The sequence below is a fragment of the Fusarium venenatum genome, assembly GCF_020744135.1.
Source record: "Fusarium venenatum strain MPI-CAGE-CH-0201 chromosome Unknown EDB82scaffold_2, whole genome shotgun sequence".
Lineage (NCBI taxonomy): Eukaryota > Fungi > Ascomycota > Sordariomycetes > Hypocreales > Nectriaceae > Fusarium > Fusarium venenatum.
The window spans coordinates 2,315,126-2,329,291 of record NW_027072130.1 but is presented as its reverse complement, the minus strand read 5'-3'; the positions used below and the strand labels follow the sequence as shown (position 1 = coordinate 2,329,291).

General features: G+C 47.0%; 4 protein-coding genes across 4 annotated transcripts; 2 read left to right on the top strand and 2 right to left on the bottom strand.

Moving 5' to 3' along the window:
- Positions 1–458: 458 nt before the first annotated feature.
- On the top strand, positions 459–1,202 carry EDB82DRAFT_474168 (uncharacterized protein; the record flags this gene model as incomplete). The annotated part of the gene is made up of 1 exon (XM_025733650.1): positions 459–1,202. The coding sequence occupies one exon, from the start codon at positions 459–461 to the stop codon at positions 1,200–1,202; it is 744 nt and encodes a 247-aa protein (XP_025584535.1).
- A 383-nt stretch (positions 1,203–1,585) lies between these two features.
- Positions 1,586–2,886, top strand: EDB82DRAFT_140752 (uncharacterized protein). The gene is made up of 3 exons (XM_025733649.2): positions 1,586–1,945; positions 1,995–2,133; positions 2,196–2,886. Exons 2-3 carry the CDS (start codon positions 2,026–2,028, stop codon positions 2,709–2,711), a joined length of 624 nt encoding a protein of 207 aa, XP_025584534.1. The 5' UTR covers positions 1,586–1,945; positions 1,995–2,025; the 3' UTR covers positions 2,712–2,886.
- EDB82DRAFT_140706 (uncharacterized protein) lies at positions 2,883–5,553 on the bottom strand. Its single transcript, XM_025733648.2, has 3 exons — positions 5,119–5,553; positions 3,158–4,884; positions 2,883–3,104 (listed from the first exon to the last, which is right to left on the bottom strand). The coding sequence occupies exons 1-3, from the start codon at positions 5,336–5,338 to the stop codon at positions 3,054–3,056; spliced, it is 1,998 nt and encodes a 665-aa protein (XP_025584533.1). The 5' UTR covers positions 5,339–5,553; the 3' UTR covers positions 2,883–3,053.
- Positions 5,554–10,639: 5,086 nt separating this feature from the next.
- Positions 10,640–12,207, bottom strand: EDB82DRAFT_554346 (major facilitator superfamily domain-containing protein; the record flags this gene model as incomplete). Its single annotated transcript, XM_025733647.2, has 3 exons — positions 10,640–11,243; positions 11,307–11,809; positions 11,876–12,207. 3 exons carry the CDS (start codon positions 12,205–12,207, stop codon positions 10,711–10,713), a joined length of 1,368 nt encoding a protein of 455 aa, XP_025584532.2. The 3' UTR covers positions 10,640–10,710.
- Between the last annotated feature and the right edge of the window lie 1,959 nt (positions 12,208–14,166).

Genomic DNA, 14,166 nt, shown 5'->3' with positions numbered 1-14,166 from the left:
CCTGCAGCTGAGCCACGATTATGCAGGCAGGTACAATTGATTAGGTGCTGATTGATTGTTACAATAAGATATGCTGACAGCTTCACTTACATGGCCTGTTTCACTGATTCTCCAAGAGGCTATGGTGTATAAACTGATTACAGAACGATTAAGTTTCTGGAATACATTGATGTTTTTGTTGGAGAATTGTTATTGCTGGATGCTGCGTTAGTACTGTACCTGCTAATTCAATGTGGCTTGTTCCTTATCGCTTGGGCCATAGCGTCACCTAACGTCCTTGTTTGCTTTTTAAAAAGACCAGACGATGATCCCTGGACATTATTTGCATTTTCCCAATTGATACCCTAAAAACTGCGATTGTGAACTGGCCATCTTCACAAGCACTTCTTACGTTCTGATACCCCAACCTCTTCATCACAAACCATTGTCTTGGCCAACAGATAACAAAACTACACGCCATGTCTTCCTCAGCTGCCATCATTGGCTCTACCGGCCTCGTCGGCTCAAACATTCTCTCAATCCTTCTTGATTCTGACATCTATAATCCTGTTCACACCATCACTCGACGTGCTCCTAAGGCAACATCCCCATTGCTCAACGCGATAGTCGACACCGACACCACCAAGTGGGCAGACCTCCTCACTGGCCTCACACCTAAACCCTCTATTGTCTACTCTGCTCTTGGTACCACCCGTGCTGCGGCAGGAGGAATTCAGAACCAATGGAAGATTGACCACGATTTGAACATTGAACTGGCAAAGGCCTCAAAGGCCGCAGGTGTGTCGACCTTTGTCTTCATCTCAAGCGGGGGTACGCGCTCATTCTTGGGAGCCTCTTCACCCTACGGAAAGATGAAGAATGGGGTTGAAGACGCAATCAAGGACATGGGATTTGAGCAGGCCGTTATTCTCAAGCCAGGCATGATCATGGGCCAGCGAGAGACAAGCCGCCTTGCGGAGGGCATAGCTCAGAGTGCAATTAACGGTCTAGGAAGCCTCAGTTCCGGGTTCAGAGATACCATTGGTCAAGACGCCGATGTCATTGCCAAAGCGGCCATAAGAGCTGCGCAGTTGGCGAAGGAGGGAAAGGCACCGAGCAAGTATTGGATTCTCAACGCAAGCGATATCATTAAGCTGGGCAGGACTGAGTGGCCAGGCAATCAGACTGCAGCTACAGAGACCAAGACGGAGACTGCTGCATAGAGTGCATGGAAAGGAATGCAACGGCGTTTAGTGTCTTACTTGGTTCCTATCCAAAATGAAATATAACCCGAGTGGCTATGGTAAAAAGACTCAACACGGGTGAACTACAATCGTTTGGTACTTCACAATGCACATTTACTTGACCTAATACGACGTATGGAAGTGAGCTGCTGCCATACAATTTACAATGGTGTCTGTTGTGAAAATGTTACAGATGGCGGGTGTCGGCTGAGAGATCACCTCTATGATTAAGGGGACAAATATGATGAGAATGATGAGAATGATACAGTTCTGTTTCTGAAGCTATCTCTCACTTTCTAGCGTTGTCTTACATGCTACTTACTAATCTCAACTGTTCCTTTCATCGCTCAGATCATCAATGACTCGTAACTTTCAAGTCTATCATATAATCTACTGGAAACCTCAGATATTTGCGTGCAACATTGAAAGTACTACCTAGATACCTACTAGGTAACTACCTACTAAGGCAAAGACTTAAGTACAACGACGACATTATTCCTCCGACCTTCGCACTTCGGTATCGACTCCCCGCCGTGCCCCACCATTCATCGGATTGGATCTCATCATCAACTCAACTCCACCCCCACCTGTACTCTGATAATTAATTGCCATCAGCTTCTTACTTACTCACTCATCCCAAGACTCACCTTTTCTCATTGCGTACCAGCCAAGACTTAGGTATAGTTACTCTCATTGACAAAACACACCCTCTTGGTTTCATAGTACTCATTCTCATTCTTCTTAGTCGACTGAATATTAACAATCACTAAGCAATATTACTTCTGTGACTCTATCGTCCATCATGCCTTCTCGCCCTTCAGTCGTCGGCCCGGACGCCGGCCCCGAGGCCCCTTATCCGCTTCATATGGAAGGCAAGGTCATTTCTGGTTTCGGACGCGGCTCCAAAGAGGTAAAGTGAAACCATTTTCTAATCCACTTACCTTCTTATTCCATCTTACTAACGTCTCCCAGCTTGGCATCCCTACCGCCAACCTTCCCGTCGATGAAGCTCTGACCCCTTGGATCTCAAATATGGCATCAGGCGTCTACTTTGGCTATGCCTCTCTCGCGCTTCCTTCTGAGCATCCCGATGCTCCTTCATCAGCGTCATCCAACGCTGCTCCCCAAAATGGCACAGAGGACGCTCTTCTCTCAGCTGGAGCTCCCGCTAACCCCCCATTCCACATCTTCCCCATGGTTATGTCTATTGGTTACAATCCCTTCTACAAGAACAAGGTCCGTAGTGCCGAGGTTCACGTGCTACATAAGTTCACTGCAGACTTCTACGATGTGCCTATGCGCCTGCTCATTCTCGGCTTCATCCGTGAGGAGAAAGACTATAAGAGTCTGGAGGCTCTTATTGAGGATATCAACTTTGATTGCGAAGTTGCAAAGAACAGCCTTGCTCGTGAGGCATGGGCCCCTGAGAAGGGCCGTGTTATCAGTGGGGGTAACTTGGATGTCCAGTGGTTAGTTCGTGATGCTTAGAGACAGCGGGATAAACCAGGGTAAAGAAAAGTGACTGGGAGTTAGGGATAGAACAGCAACATAGAAGATATACTTCGATTTCATGTATTTGTTATTTGACGTTTTATATCTGTTAAATACTGCCCGGGTATCATGTGAAACCCCATCTTTCCTAACCACCCATGAAATAGCACCATGGCTAGTCTTCTATCAAAAACATGTACTCCATTGTTTTCCTCTTCTGTCTCATCCATACTACGGCCCCTCCCCCAAGGGCTTAAAAGTGGTCTCGCGTTTGTCAAAAGACATCAAACAAGAAAGAGGGAATCAACGTATTTCAAATCCACCAGCAGTCATGGCCGACTAAACAGCTAGTTGCTGAGGGCCTTGGTCTGGTAGATATCGCGGTAAGAACTGTCATGAAAAATTAGCTCACATCTTGTATCAGCAACAGCGTTGCAACTCACATTCATAATAATCATCATGGGAATGTCGAAAACATCTCGTTTGATGGTCCAGCAGTAGGTACACTCGACCTTGCCATCTCTCTCAATCCTTGAGATGCCGTGCTCACTATCAATGCGCGTGACTCGGCTGCTGAGAATACCCGGTTGAATGTCTTTTGGGACACCATGTTCTGGCTTGATGTCCAGGCTTTGAGATGACCGATACTTGTTTAGCCTGCAGCTTCTCTGTACCTTACCACGACTGTCTTCAAAAGCCAGTTCGGCAAAATCTTGGTAGAACTCGACAACGCTGTCATCATCCAAAAGCTCACCCAAGAACACAGGCTGAGGGCGCCCGCTGCTGTTGTCAAGTGTGGCTTTCTGAGGACGAGGGGTGGGCATATCTCCCTGAGTATTGTTGTCTGGCGTACTGGACCCATTGGTCGAGCGGCCGCTATACGTATTGATGTTGAGGTTTGGCTCTTTCCCAAGCAGCACCTCCTTTGTCCATCCTGTCAACGCGGTGAACTCTTTGTTGACAGCAGCTACTTCGCCCGACCTTCGACACACGATCGTTGGGGCACAGCAATGCTGCAAAAAGTCATCGTACTCGACCAATGTTCTCTGAAAACATTTTTCCATGAAGATCAGATCCTGCCGGGTCAAGTCTTTAGTACATGATATGAATGACGGCCGAATCTCTCCAAGGGCCTTGGCAATTCTTAATAGCTTGTTGGCGGGCAGGCGGTTTCGCAAGACAGCCACCATGTTGTGGAACCCGGTGGTATACGGATAGGGCTCCTTAACGCTTTCGTAGATAGCGGCAGAATCCCTTTGTCGCTTGCCGAGATAAGACTTCGGAGCCGCTTTGGCAGTCTTCGGCCTGTGTCGTTGCGCGCCAGGAACTGTAGGGATACCGGCGAAATTGTGGTTTGGGGAGCCTTCCATGCCCGCGACTGAATGAGGACTGGCTGTAGCATCTGTACTTGGGCTGGCAAGACTTGTAGGCCCAGCCGCAATGGCATAGGCATGAGGCAACCCGTGCTGGAGGTTCCCCTGTGCATACAGAGACTGATTATTCTGGTCCATACCCGAGAAGTCGGCCCCTAACATGGAATGATCAAAGCCATTTGCGTTCCCATTTGCATTCCCGAATAGAGCCGCATAATTGGCCTCGTTTGTTGGAGTTTGTGACATTGAGTTCTCCCGTGGTGGTGTCTCGGCCCCAAGGGCCATCTTGTTGAGGATTCCGAATTCCCAGCCTGCATACTGGCTACCAAAATTGAGGCCCTCCAGGTCAAAGTTGTACAAGGCAGGGTTACTAGGATCGAACAAGGCGTTAAAGTCCATATTTCCGGTGGGTAATATGTTGTTCATTGGCGGGTGCGCATTGGCAATTGGAGGTTGGAAAGCTGTTGGCGAAGCTTGAGGATTAAAGGGCAGGCCATCGATGCCTACAGGAGTTTGTGCACCTGTTGAATAGACCGGTAAAGTCGTTGTAGTTGCTTGAGAAAAAAAGTTGCTCCCAGTAGCAGACAAGCTATCTGACTGACTGGCATTCGAATTTTGACGTTGTGCGTTGGGACGCGGAGGCGTAGGATTGGTATTGGGGTTGTAGTTGGGGCCAAGAACAGGTCGAAGAGCTTCTGGAGGAGCATCATGAAGGTATTTCGCCTTCTTTCGAACGCCATCCTGGCATGCATCGGCGAGACCTCGCTTGATGCATCTCTGGCATGGTCTCTCATCTCCTGGAAAGATGTCAGTTTGAAACCTTCTTCTTGACCTTCAAGCACGACGATCTCAACCATGACTCTTTTCACAGAAATGGGTTATGAGAAGTACGCAAACAGTCAGCCAGCTAGATACTGGTAACCGAAGGACTAATATAAGGGCCAAACTTCACAATGGGAAAAGACAGTTCGCATCGTAATGACTGGCGTATGCCAACAAATTGCCGGGACGGCCGCTGCAAGGAGACTTACCACAAGTCAGATGGGCCCTTTGGCAGGCAAAGCAAGCCCTACGAGCCTTTTTCCTTCTTGGACGCAAAGGATCCTTTGGGTCGTACTTCTTCTTGACCTCAGTATTGCTCTGGTCTGCCATCTTTTCGTCGTCGTCTTTGATAAAAGTTTCTGTCTCGTCCTCGTTCTCAGACATAACATCCGAGACCTCAGCACCATTCTCTTCCATCTCGTGCGGCATGGTGTCTTAGGTTTTATATACAAGGCCTGGAGACCAACACAAGGTAATGCGACGGCTGGAATATCCTCCTCTCAGCTTCGTCGAGCCCGAGACTTTGTTTAGGTTGCTGTACACAAAGCGGCCCGGGAATGCAGCTTCCGAATCCTAGAAACCTTTTTTCGTTTCTCACTGTCTCTTCGTACCCCTTTCAGGCACCTTTGCGGAACCACACTTGTACAAGCCTCGATGGCACAAACAAGCAGGGACAGGTACGTCGCCGAATGAAATTCGCGATGCGTATTATTCACAGACAATAACCCCCACGGTGGCGCGGTAACGCGCAACAGAATCCTTCTCCTGATCTCTTAACCGTTCACTTATGCGAGTAGCGAAGATGGTGTATGAAATTTTAGGAAAAGCCTAAGCTGTACGGTACAGATCTGGTAGGACTATGGCGTTGGGCGCAAACGAGGCCAGAGGGCTGTATGCAGCCGTGTCTGGAGTGTTAAGCCTTGAGATAATAGCGAGACCGAAAGTGATCGGTCGAGCTCGTATGCTGGATGGGGTGTACTCAAGTAAAGTCAATAAAGCACCCATATATGATACGCAAAGGGGCGTTCTCGTGCGACGTATAAGCAATCAACAGTACTGCAAGTCACAGGGGGGACCGTGAGGCTGCGAGTCTCGTCACTGAGGAAGGCGGAGGATGTGACCTGTGGTAGAGATGTGATTCGAGGGTCGATAGGAGAATCGATGATCGTTCAACGCATGGGAGTCGTAGGTAGCGGTAGAGGCGACTGAGGCGACACGAAAAGAGCGACAGCTACAGGTACGATATGGCCAGGGTGCGGTTGTGGAGGACGATGACGAAGAGGAAAGAATAGGATGCAGCTACCCGCGGCCCCATGAGGAACGGCTGGACCCAGTGGTATAGCTGGACTGACCAATCTAATGAGCAAAGCGTACAGCAGCAACAGTAACAGCTCGCACAGCGTCGGCGACGGTCGAAGTAGAAGCAGGCTGTGGTGACAGTGTAGTTGAATGTAGAAGTAGCGTCGTCGTGCAAAGATGAGGCATGCGAACCAGGCGAGACGAAGTGGAGGGAAGCGCAGCGCGGAGAAATCGGATCGCGATAGTTGGTAGGTAAAGAAATTGATTGAATTGGTCAAGTAAGACGATAGGTAGGAGGGTAAGTCGAACGAGGCAATTCGCAGATCAAGTCGTCAGCAGTAACTGTTGCAATTCAAGATCAGCGAGAAAAGAGTCCAACAGCGAGGTCAAAGGTCAGACGACAGTGGTTGGTTCCAGTGAGTGTTGTAGTGTGGGGTTTTTTGGTGGTGGTTGGTGAAATGGATTGAGATTTAGTGGGCGCCACAGAGTAGAGGGCAATTGAATATATCTCTCCATGGAATCCCGCGGGTACAGTCCCATAGGTAAACTGTAAAGATCGATGAATCCTTCCGAGGAAATCAATCGCGTGCTAGAGACCCCAGAAGTACCTGATGTATTGTATGTACTAAGGTAGTAGGTACGGTACAACCAACAAAGTGGATTAACGAGTGAGAAAGTGGATTGCATTAGAGGAATGAATATGGATACATATCGAAATACCTGGGACAAACAGATACATTATTCCTTCTTTCTTTAATCATTTACAACATACCGGTAGGGCGTGATTATGGCACTGATGAATAACCAAGGCTAGTATGTATACTTGTGCATGTGTCAATGTGAAAAACCGAGGTGTTGATGCTACAGAGAATCTCGTAAACAAGGAACATGACACTTGACAGGCCAGGCGGATGATTCAATAACCGCATTGTCCAGGTAACTTTACATGGACAGAGTGGGTAAATGTTTCTCAGGGCCTGTTTTTGCAAGTCCTGAATTTGCAAATGCTGGAATTAATACAACCTTAGAAGGCATGGGTATCAGCGGCAGTCAATTTGCTAGATGGATATCATCGTAAACAATGCATTCAACACACTGATAATCATGAAAGATTTCCACGAGTTGTTTCAGGTGGATTTGATAGACTAATAATACTAACAATGGCTGATACTTTGTTGTTTGTTTATGCCTCAGCAAGCCGAACCTATGGACAGGTGGTACCCAGCTACGGACCTTTATGAATCCATTTCCATCCGCTAAAATAGAGCCCAATCATGGCCAAACTTTGATTGCGGGGTTCACTACTACTGTAATACAGTGGAGAGGGTAGCCCGCCCTGGGGGAAACTCGAGGCTGTCCATTGGTCCGACGATGGCTTCTATTTGTAACTTGAAGCCCGTCGCAAATTGAGATCAGATTTTTTCGCGACTTGACTCTGTCATATTTTCGGATACGAAGCCAGGGTGGTCATTGACTTAAGTTACCCTGACTCAATCTTTGACCTGGCGGTCAAGAAGGACAAATAAATAACCAATTCTCCCTGACTTGAGCAACAAAGTCTTGATCCGGCTCCAGTTAAGAGAGATCCCGCTGCGCCGCTAGGATAACTCCATTGATCCATTTTGTCACTAATTTCCCAACCACCCTTGGTTATTAGCTTAGGCTGGCTGCTTAGGCTGTGATGACAAGGAGATTCTGACCAAGACGTCTCATGTCAATTTTTTTCTTGCAAAGTGGTATTGTGCCTCATCAGACAAGGGTCTATATCTGTATGCCCGTCTATCTATATGTTTGTTGAACAGTTTGGGCTTCTAGGTGATTCCTAGTATAGGATAGTAATCTGTATCTTGCTGATACTTGAAAGTTCACCTGTATTGGTATACATCTATTCAACATGGACACAAAATATGTGCTTGAAATTGATACTGACTTAGTTATAGAAAGCACTAACTAATACCGTGATCATTTCCCACTACAGGCTAGCTGTTAAGAAAGAGAAAAAAATAAGAGAAAAAGATACATAAAAGAAAAAACCCCTACCCCGGCGACTGTCACCGACAGGCCGGTGTGGGACGGCCGGTGTGCAGCATCAAAGCAAGGTACCCGAAACAGCAAAAGGCCCCATGCAAGTAGCTGAAAATTGTAGACCATGTATTTTTCGCCTTGATTGTTATTTGATCAAAATACTCTGATACCTTGATATGCCTTATCAACATCTGCTATTCCAAAATATCCGCCCATCCGGAGCGTTTTGCTTATGCCGAGTCCGGATGCCGGAGGCCAAGGTGGGGCAGAAGCGGAAGGCCGCCGAGGTTTGTCTTGTTCATGATGAATCCTTTGTCTGATGGTATTTTCCCATTTTTTGATCTCAGTTATCTATTACGGTGAGTACTACCGTACTTGGAACCATGGATCTCTGATATCAAGGGTACTTTATTGGATCATAGATACCCCAGGGTCTGGAACTGTCGTTAACCGACGCCTGACCTCGGCGACCGAGAGTTATTATATGACATGTCCAGGGTCTATCTTACACATGCCAAGACATGGAGTTGCAATATTTGGTTAGAAAACAAGTAACCGCGCGGACATAGTTGCAAGTACAATACCAGTTGAATTCAACTAATTCGCTATGTTGCCATTGTCTCGAATACCTTGCTCGACAAGCTAGAGTCAATACCACTACTCTTTCTTTCTGTTCTTTTTCCTGCGGCTGCGGCTTGTATTGCATGACAACCGGGCCACGGACAGCTGAGTTGACTACACCTTGCTCCTTGTTTTTTATAGCGGGTAGAAGCAGGCAAGCGTTCATCCGGTTGGAGGCTATAACACTGCATAGTATGATCCATGCCGCTGGCCGAAAACCTAGAGTCGAGGCTGCGATAGCCGAGTATCATGGGACTTGCAGATTGTAGGTTTTATTTCGTAGGACCTTAGAGGCTCAGACAGACACCCTTGTCCATCTTGACTGTGTTCTTCACACCAAAGCTGTGGTTGGCTCATCTCGCACCTCAGTTGACGGATGAGTTGTAAACTATGCAGGCCTTTGTCAAGCTGAAAGAACATCAAGCTTGTACCTAGTTGAAACAGCTGACAATGTTACAAGCATATAACCTTGTCGGCAGCTTGCAAGGGCCTCTCGTATGACTTGACCTGTTCAGGAAAGAAATCGCTTAGCACTTGAACACTATCAAATCATCTTCTTATACATCGTCTGTCAATGTCCTTGAATCAAGTAATGCCATGCATGTCTGTCAACATCTAACTGCATCCCCGCATTTGCCTCAGCGGGTCAAGCAGATCCTGGCTGAAGATCGGCTTCACTTCCCCATAGACTTAATCTTGGTCGATTCATTAGTTGAGTTGGATAATAGTGAATCACTTTGCAGCCTGGGAGCAAGCAAAACTCAACTCCCTCTGGCTTCACGCATAATGACTCCTATAGACCGGCTTTTTTTGTACAACCGATGATCAATTATCAACCCACTCACTGAACTACTCTTAACACCTCTCAATGACTAGCATTCCTTTTTTCGGTGTATCCCACTGTCGTACATCCATCTCATTGATGCAGTAGTTCCTCAGCGCAGGTACGTTTAGTGCCTTTTCTAGTGGCGCGGAAACATAGACGAAACTATCCCTTATAGCTCTAGCAAGCCATCAAGAAGTAGCAAAGCGGCTATTGGCCCTGATCCGCTTTCCATAACGATAGAAGAGATATGGGAAGGGCATCATAGCAACTGTTAGGAATGCCAATAGTGTCGAAGCCCAGTGATTATTGAGTTTTTTGTACATCTGGTTGCCAAACAGGGGAAATGCAGCTGTGCACACAATAGTCAGCTTGTTTGTACCTATAACAATATCATACATTTGCAGTACAAGGTAGCTAACTAGTAGATCAAGTGAACGGCGGTATGAAACAGTGGTAGGGGTGAGATATCAGTCACTTACCAGCAAAAGCACAACGCACAAAGGCATTGGCAGCCAATGCACTCGCAGCGTACTGCGGATACGCATCCACCTATCCCATCACGATCAGCACAAGGAATCGCATTGCAGTCCTGTCATGATCCCGGCAACGAGAGTAGAGTCACTCATGCGAAGAGCAGTGTAACGTGCGGTGAGCCTGTCACAGCCTCTGTACAACCGGACAATGCAAAAAGGCTTCAATTGAACTTACAAGAAACGTAAAGACTCCGCTAAACACAAGAAGGATTCTATCTCAGGACCAAACGGTTAGCTGCAGTTCGTCAAGACACAAGCTCTTGAGATACGAGATTCAAAAGGCATGACCAAGCGGTGACTAAGATTAAAAACTCTTGTTTGGCTTTTCTTGTGCGAGTGTGATTCCGTTGGTATGGTTCCTGTCTCAGTCACCGTGTTAAGACAATTACGCAACTGGGGTAGGACGATCCAAAGCCCAATGCTCCCCGAGCCACGTCTCCTTGAGGCCTGCCAATTGTTCGGTGTTATAGAGCGATGAAATAATGAGATGGCTTAACTTACCCAGACCCAAATATGGCTGATCCAATAATGGGCACAATCCAGTGTATCCAGGGATAACAAGACCAACCAAACATGAAGATACCAACAGGCACGATGAGAGCCCCCACGATCGCTGGTGGGAGTCTGAACTCGGGCTGGCTGTTGCCCTGAACGCCTGTTTCTGTGCTCAGCTTGCGGATGAGATTACTCCTGATGCGGTGCCACACAGGATCGAGTCCTGCAGCGGCCACCATGCCCACAAGGATGCCCAGAAAGGATAGGCCGACTTGCCAGAGGCTAAAGTTGTAAAGCTTGCCAAAGACAAGAGGGAAGGCTCCGAAGAAGAGGTAGAGAATACCGAGGAGTATGGCTGTAAAGATGCAGAGGTTGAGACACATAGGCTCGAAGATGAGGAGCTGAAAGGGGCGTAGGAGAGATCGTCCGATTGCGCTGATGGCCGACCTTTCCATCCTTTCTGTAGAAGCCTTCCATCTATCATCGCCTGTCTCTTTCCGAATATGTCTTGCTTTATTTCTGAGAACGATGGGATCTAAAACAGTCCAAGGTCAGTTGATACTAGCCAGCCACTGTATTGATTCAGTCAAGAACTTACGATACGTCTCAGGGACGAAAAGTACAATGGCCATCCATAAAATGCCCGCCCATATTAGCAGTGTCCAATGCGTCCACCTCCAGTCAACATTATGATTGATGAAGCCTCCAATCAAGGGCCCGATCGAAGGTCCTACAAAGGGTGCAATGGAGAACATCAACATGGGCGCTTGTATTTCGTTGGCAGTGAAGAGATCTCCGACAGTACCACCGGATACAGCAAGGAATGCGCTGCCTGAGAAGCCGTCGAGAAACCGACTCACGATGATAGTCTCAATATTCTGAGCCACAGCTTGTGGAATAATCCAAATCAAGTACATAGACCATGAGACAATGTAAATAGGTCTTCGACCATAGAATTCACTCATGGGTCCCAGGAACATGGGTCCAAGACCAATTCCTAGGACAAAGGTTGAAAGACCTAGGATAGATATCTCCCGCGAGTTGCCAAATTCAGCCTCCATCTGCTCGTAGGTGGATGTGTAGATGGAACTTGCGGCAGTTCTATTCCCATTGTGTTAGTGAGTTTCCACTGTGACAAGACACTAAAGTGTTGAAGAATTGACTTACACGCATAGACTTGCAGACGAAACAATAAAGATGATCAACCACTTTCTCATCTTGACAAACTTGCGCGGATACCAGGGATCACTGTCTCTGTTTTCCCAATCAACCTCGAAGGGGTCCTTCTCTGGCGCATTTTCATCATCATTATCATCAATGTCAGGCTTCTGGTAAGGGTTGCAGCTGTAACCATTCTGAGACTGGCAGCGAGAGAGGTTTCTGGATGCTCTGGAGCGAGCTCTCATGGCTTCTGTTGTTCCTGGGCGAACAGGTAAGAATACTGGCTCGGACTTCAGAGTTCCTTCGTCTATTGACGTCTTTTCGATATCGCGATCCATTGCTATTGATGGTATCCTGAAGAGTGATGATGCTCCACAGTAGCTTCTCAAGTCCTGCTTATACCAATGAATGATTTAAGTAGACATTGACTTTCTGTTCAAGGTACTCTGCCAAGAGCCAAGTTTATCAACCACCAGGGCCCTCAAGACCTTTATATATATACGCAAACGACTCCTGTATGATACGTTACAGCTCGTTCTTCACCACTAGGGGCACGACGCTCGCTTAGAAAACATTACATATAAAACCTCAATTACATACGACTCGAGCCATTTCGTAATTGCTGACCAACAAAACCTGCAAAGCAATTCTCACGATCCAATCAACAATGGACAAGCGACCACCGTGGCTTGCTTATCAAAGGGAATGCGTCGTATAGCGTATCTACAAAGTTTGTGAAGATCTTTGAGATTTATATAAGCCTTGCGACTTCGTCTTTGCTTGTGCAAGGACTTCTTTAGGAGCCGATGAGAAGCAAGATTTGGGATTCGGACTTGACCATATACAGTGTTCTATTGACTCTGTCACTTATTCGGTGTGATTTAATATTGGTGATGGTATCTAGCTACCGGTTTACAGTGAGATACGGCAAGCCGACGTCAACCTATCGTAATACATAGATAACAAGCAACTCGCCTGTCTGTTCTTTCTCGCCTTTGTGATGTCTTGTTCCAACCTAGAGAGAGAAAGAGAGCACAAAGAGCCAAGAGGCGACATGATGAGAGAACAATAATTGTTATTTCCCCGCATTTCAAAACTTGAGCTATTATCAATGCAGATGTACCGTTTACGAAGACAAGCACATTGAGTATGCTTATCATCCTGTAGTATTTACTTGCGGGGACTGCATGGAAGAGTATCGCGCTAACATTCATCATCTTCATGACGTCGAATAAGACTCTCTTGACTACCCTGCAAGTCCCGGTTATTTTTCACATGCCTGTTGATTAATGTCCGAATAAACAAGAACTTGTTAGTTCTAGTCAACGAATCACCGTCGAGGTACTCCTTCGTATCATCCATGGTACAGAAACATAGATCACCCTTTGTATCTTGACCAATTGTCTGCCTATTCACTTGGATTCTTCCTCAACATTTGATAGGAGGACCAAGACGACATACGTGAATGGCGTCATTTAGTTCCATCCGTGATGTGCATTTCCACTGCGGGCGTTGGTAGGGTTGTAACTCGTAACACAATCCATCAGTCACAGCTCGGTCAGCAGGAAAAAGGTCCCAGAGTACCTGCTTCGAGTGCTTTAGTTTATTGTAGGGTAGGCAGGTCCCTTCGTGCAGCAGCTTTCCTAGTTAACGAGAACAGATGCAATTAAAGAGTCATGAGTGTTGGTGTCGCGTCGCATCAAACAGTCAAAGTTGTCAAGACAGTCACCAGCTCCCAAAGGACACCGTAGTTCGAAACAACTCGCTTCTACCATGAGCTCTAGTCGCAACTCAGAGATGCACTTCCAGGGAATAAGACGCCGCAGCTGCACTGCCCGGCCCTGTAAAACAAGACAGGGCAATGACTACCTATGCAGCCCTGCAACTGCATGAGATAATTCTCGCAACGGACGCACTCATGATGCGCCCGCGACAGGATGGGGATTAAACTGGGTGACCTGAATCTTATTTTATTGGATTCTCCCAAGGCCAGTATCTATTTCCTTGTGATAAGGAACTTGTGTCTGCGCAAATTGAGTTGCTGCCATGATGCACAAGTTTATCGTCTTGGTGGTGTAAAGAATACCACAAGTACTAAAAGAAACTCGACGCAACTGACAGACAAAATATCGCCCAAGAATACAAAAGGAGCAGAGGGGGCAAAACACTCATAATACCACTCGATTCAGCAGTAATTCCGTCAATTGACCCAGTTGGCCAAGAGTTCTCGGCTGATCATAACCGCCAACGTTGCGTTGCGTTACCTTGGTTTGCATTTCAACACCACAACAAAATAA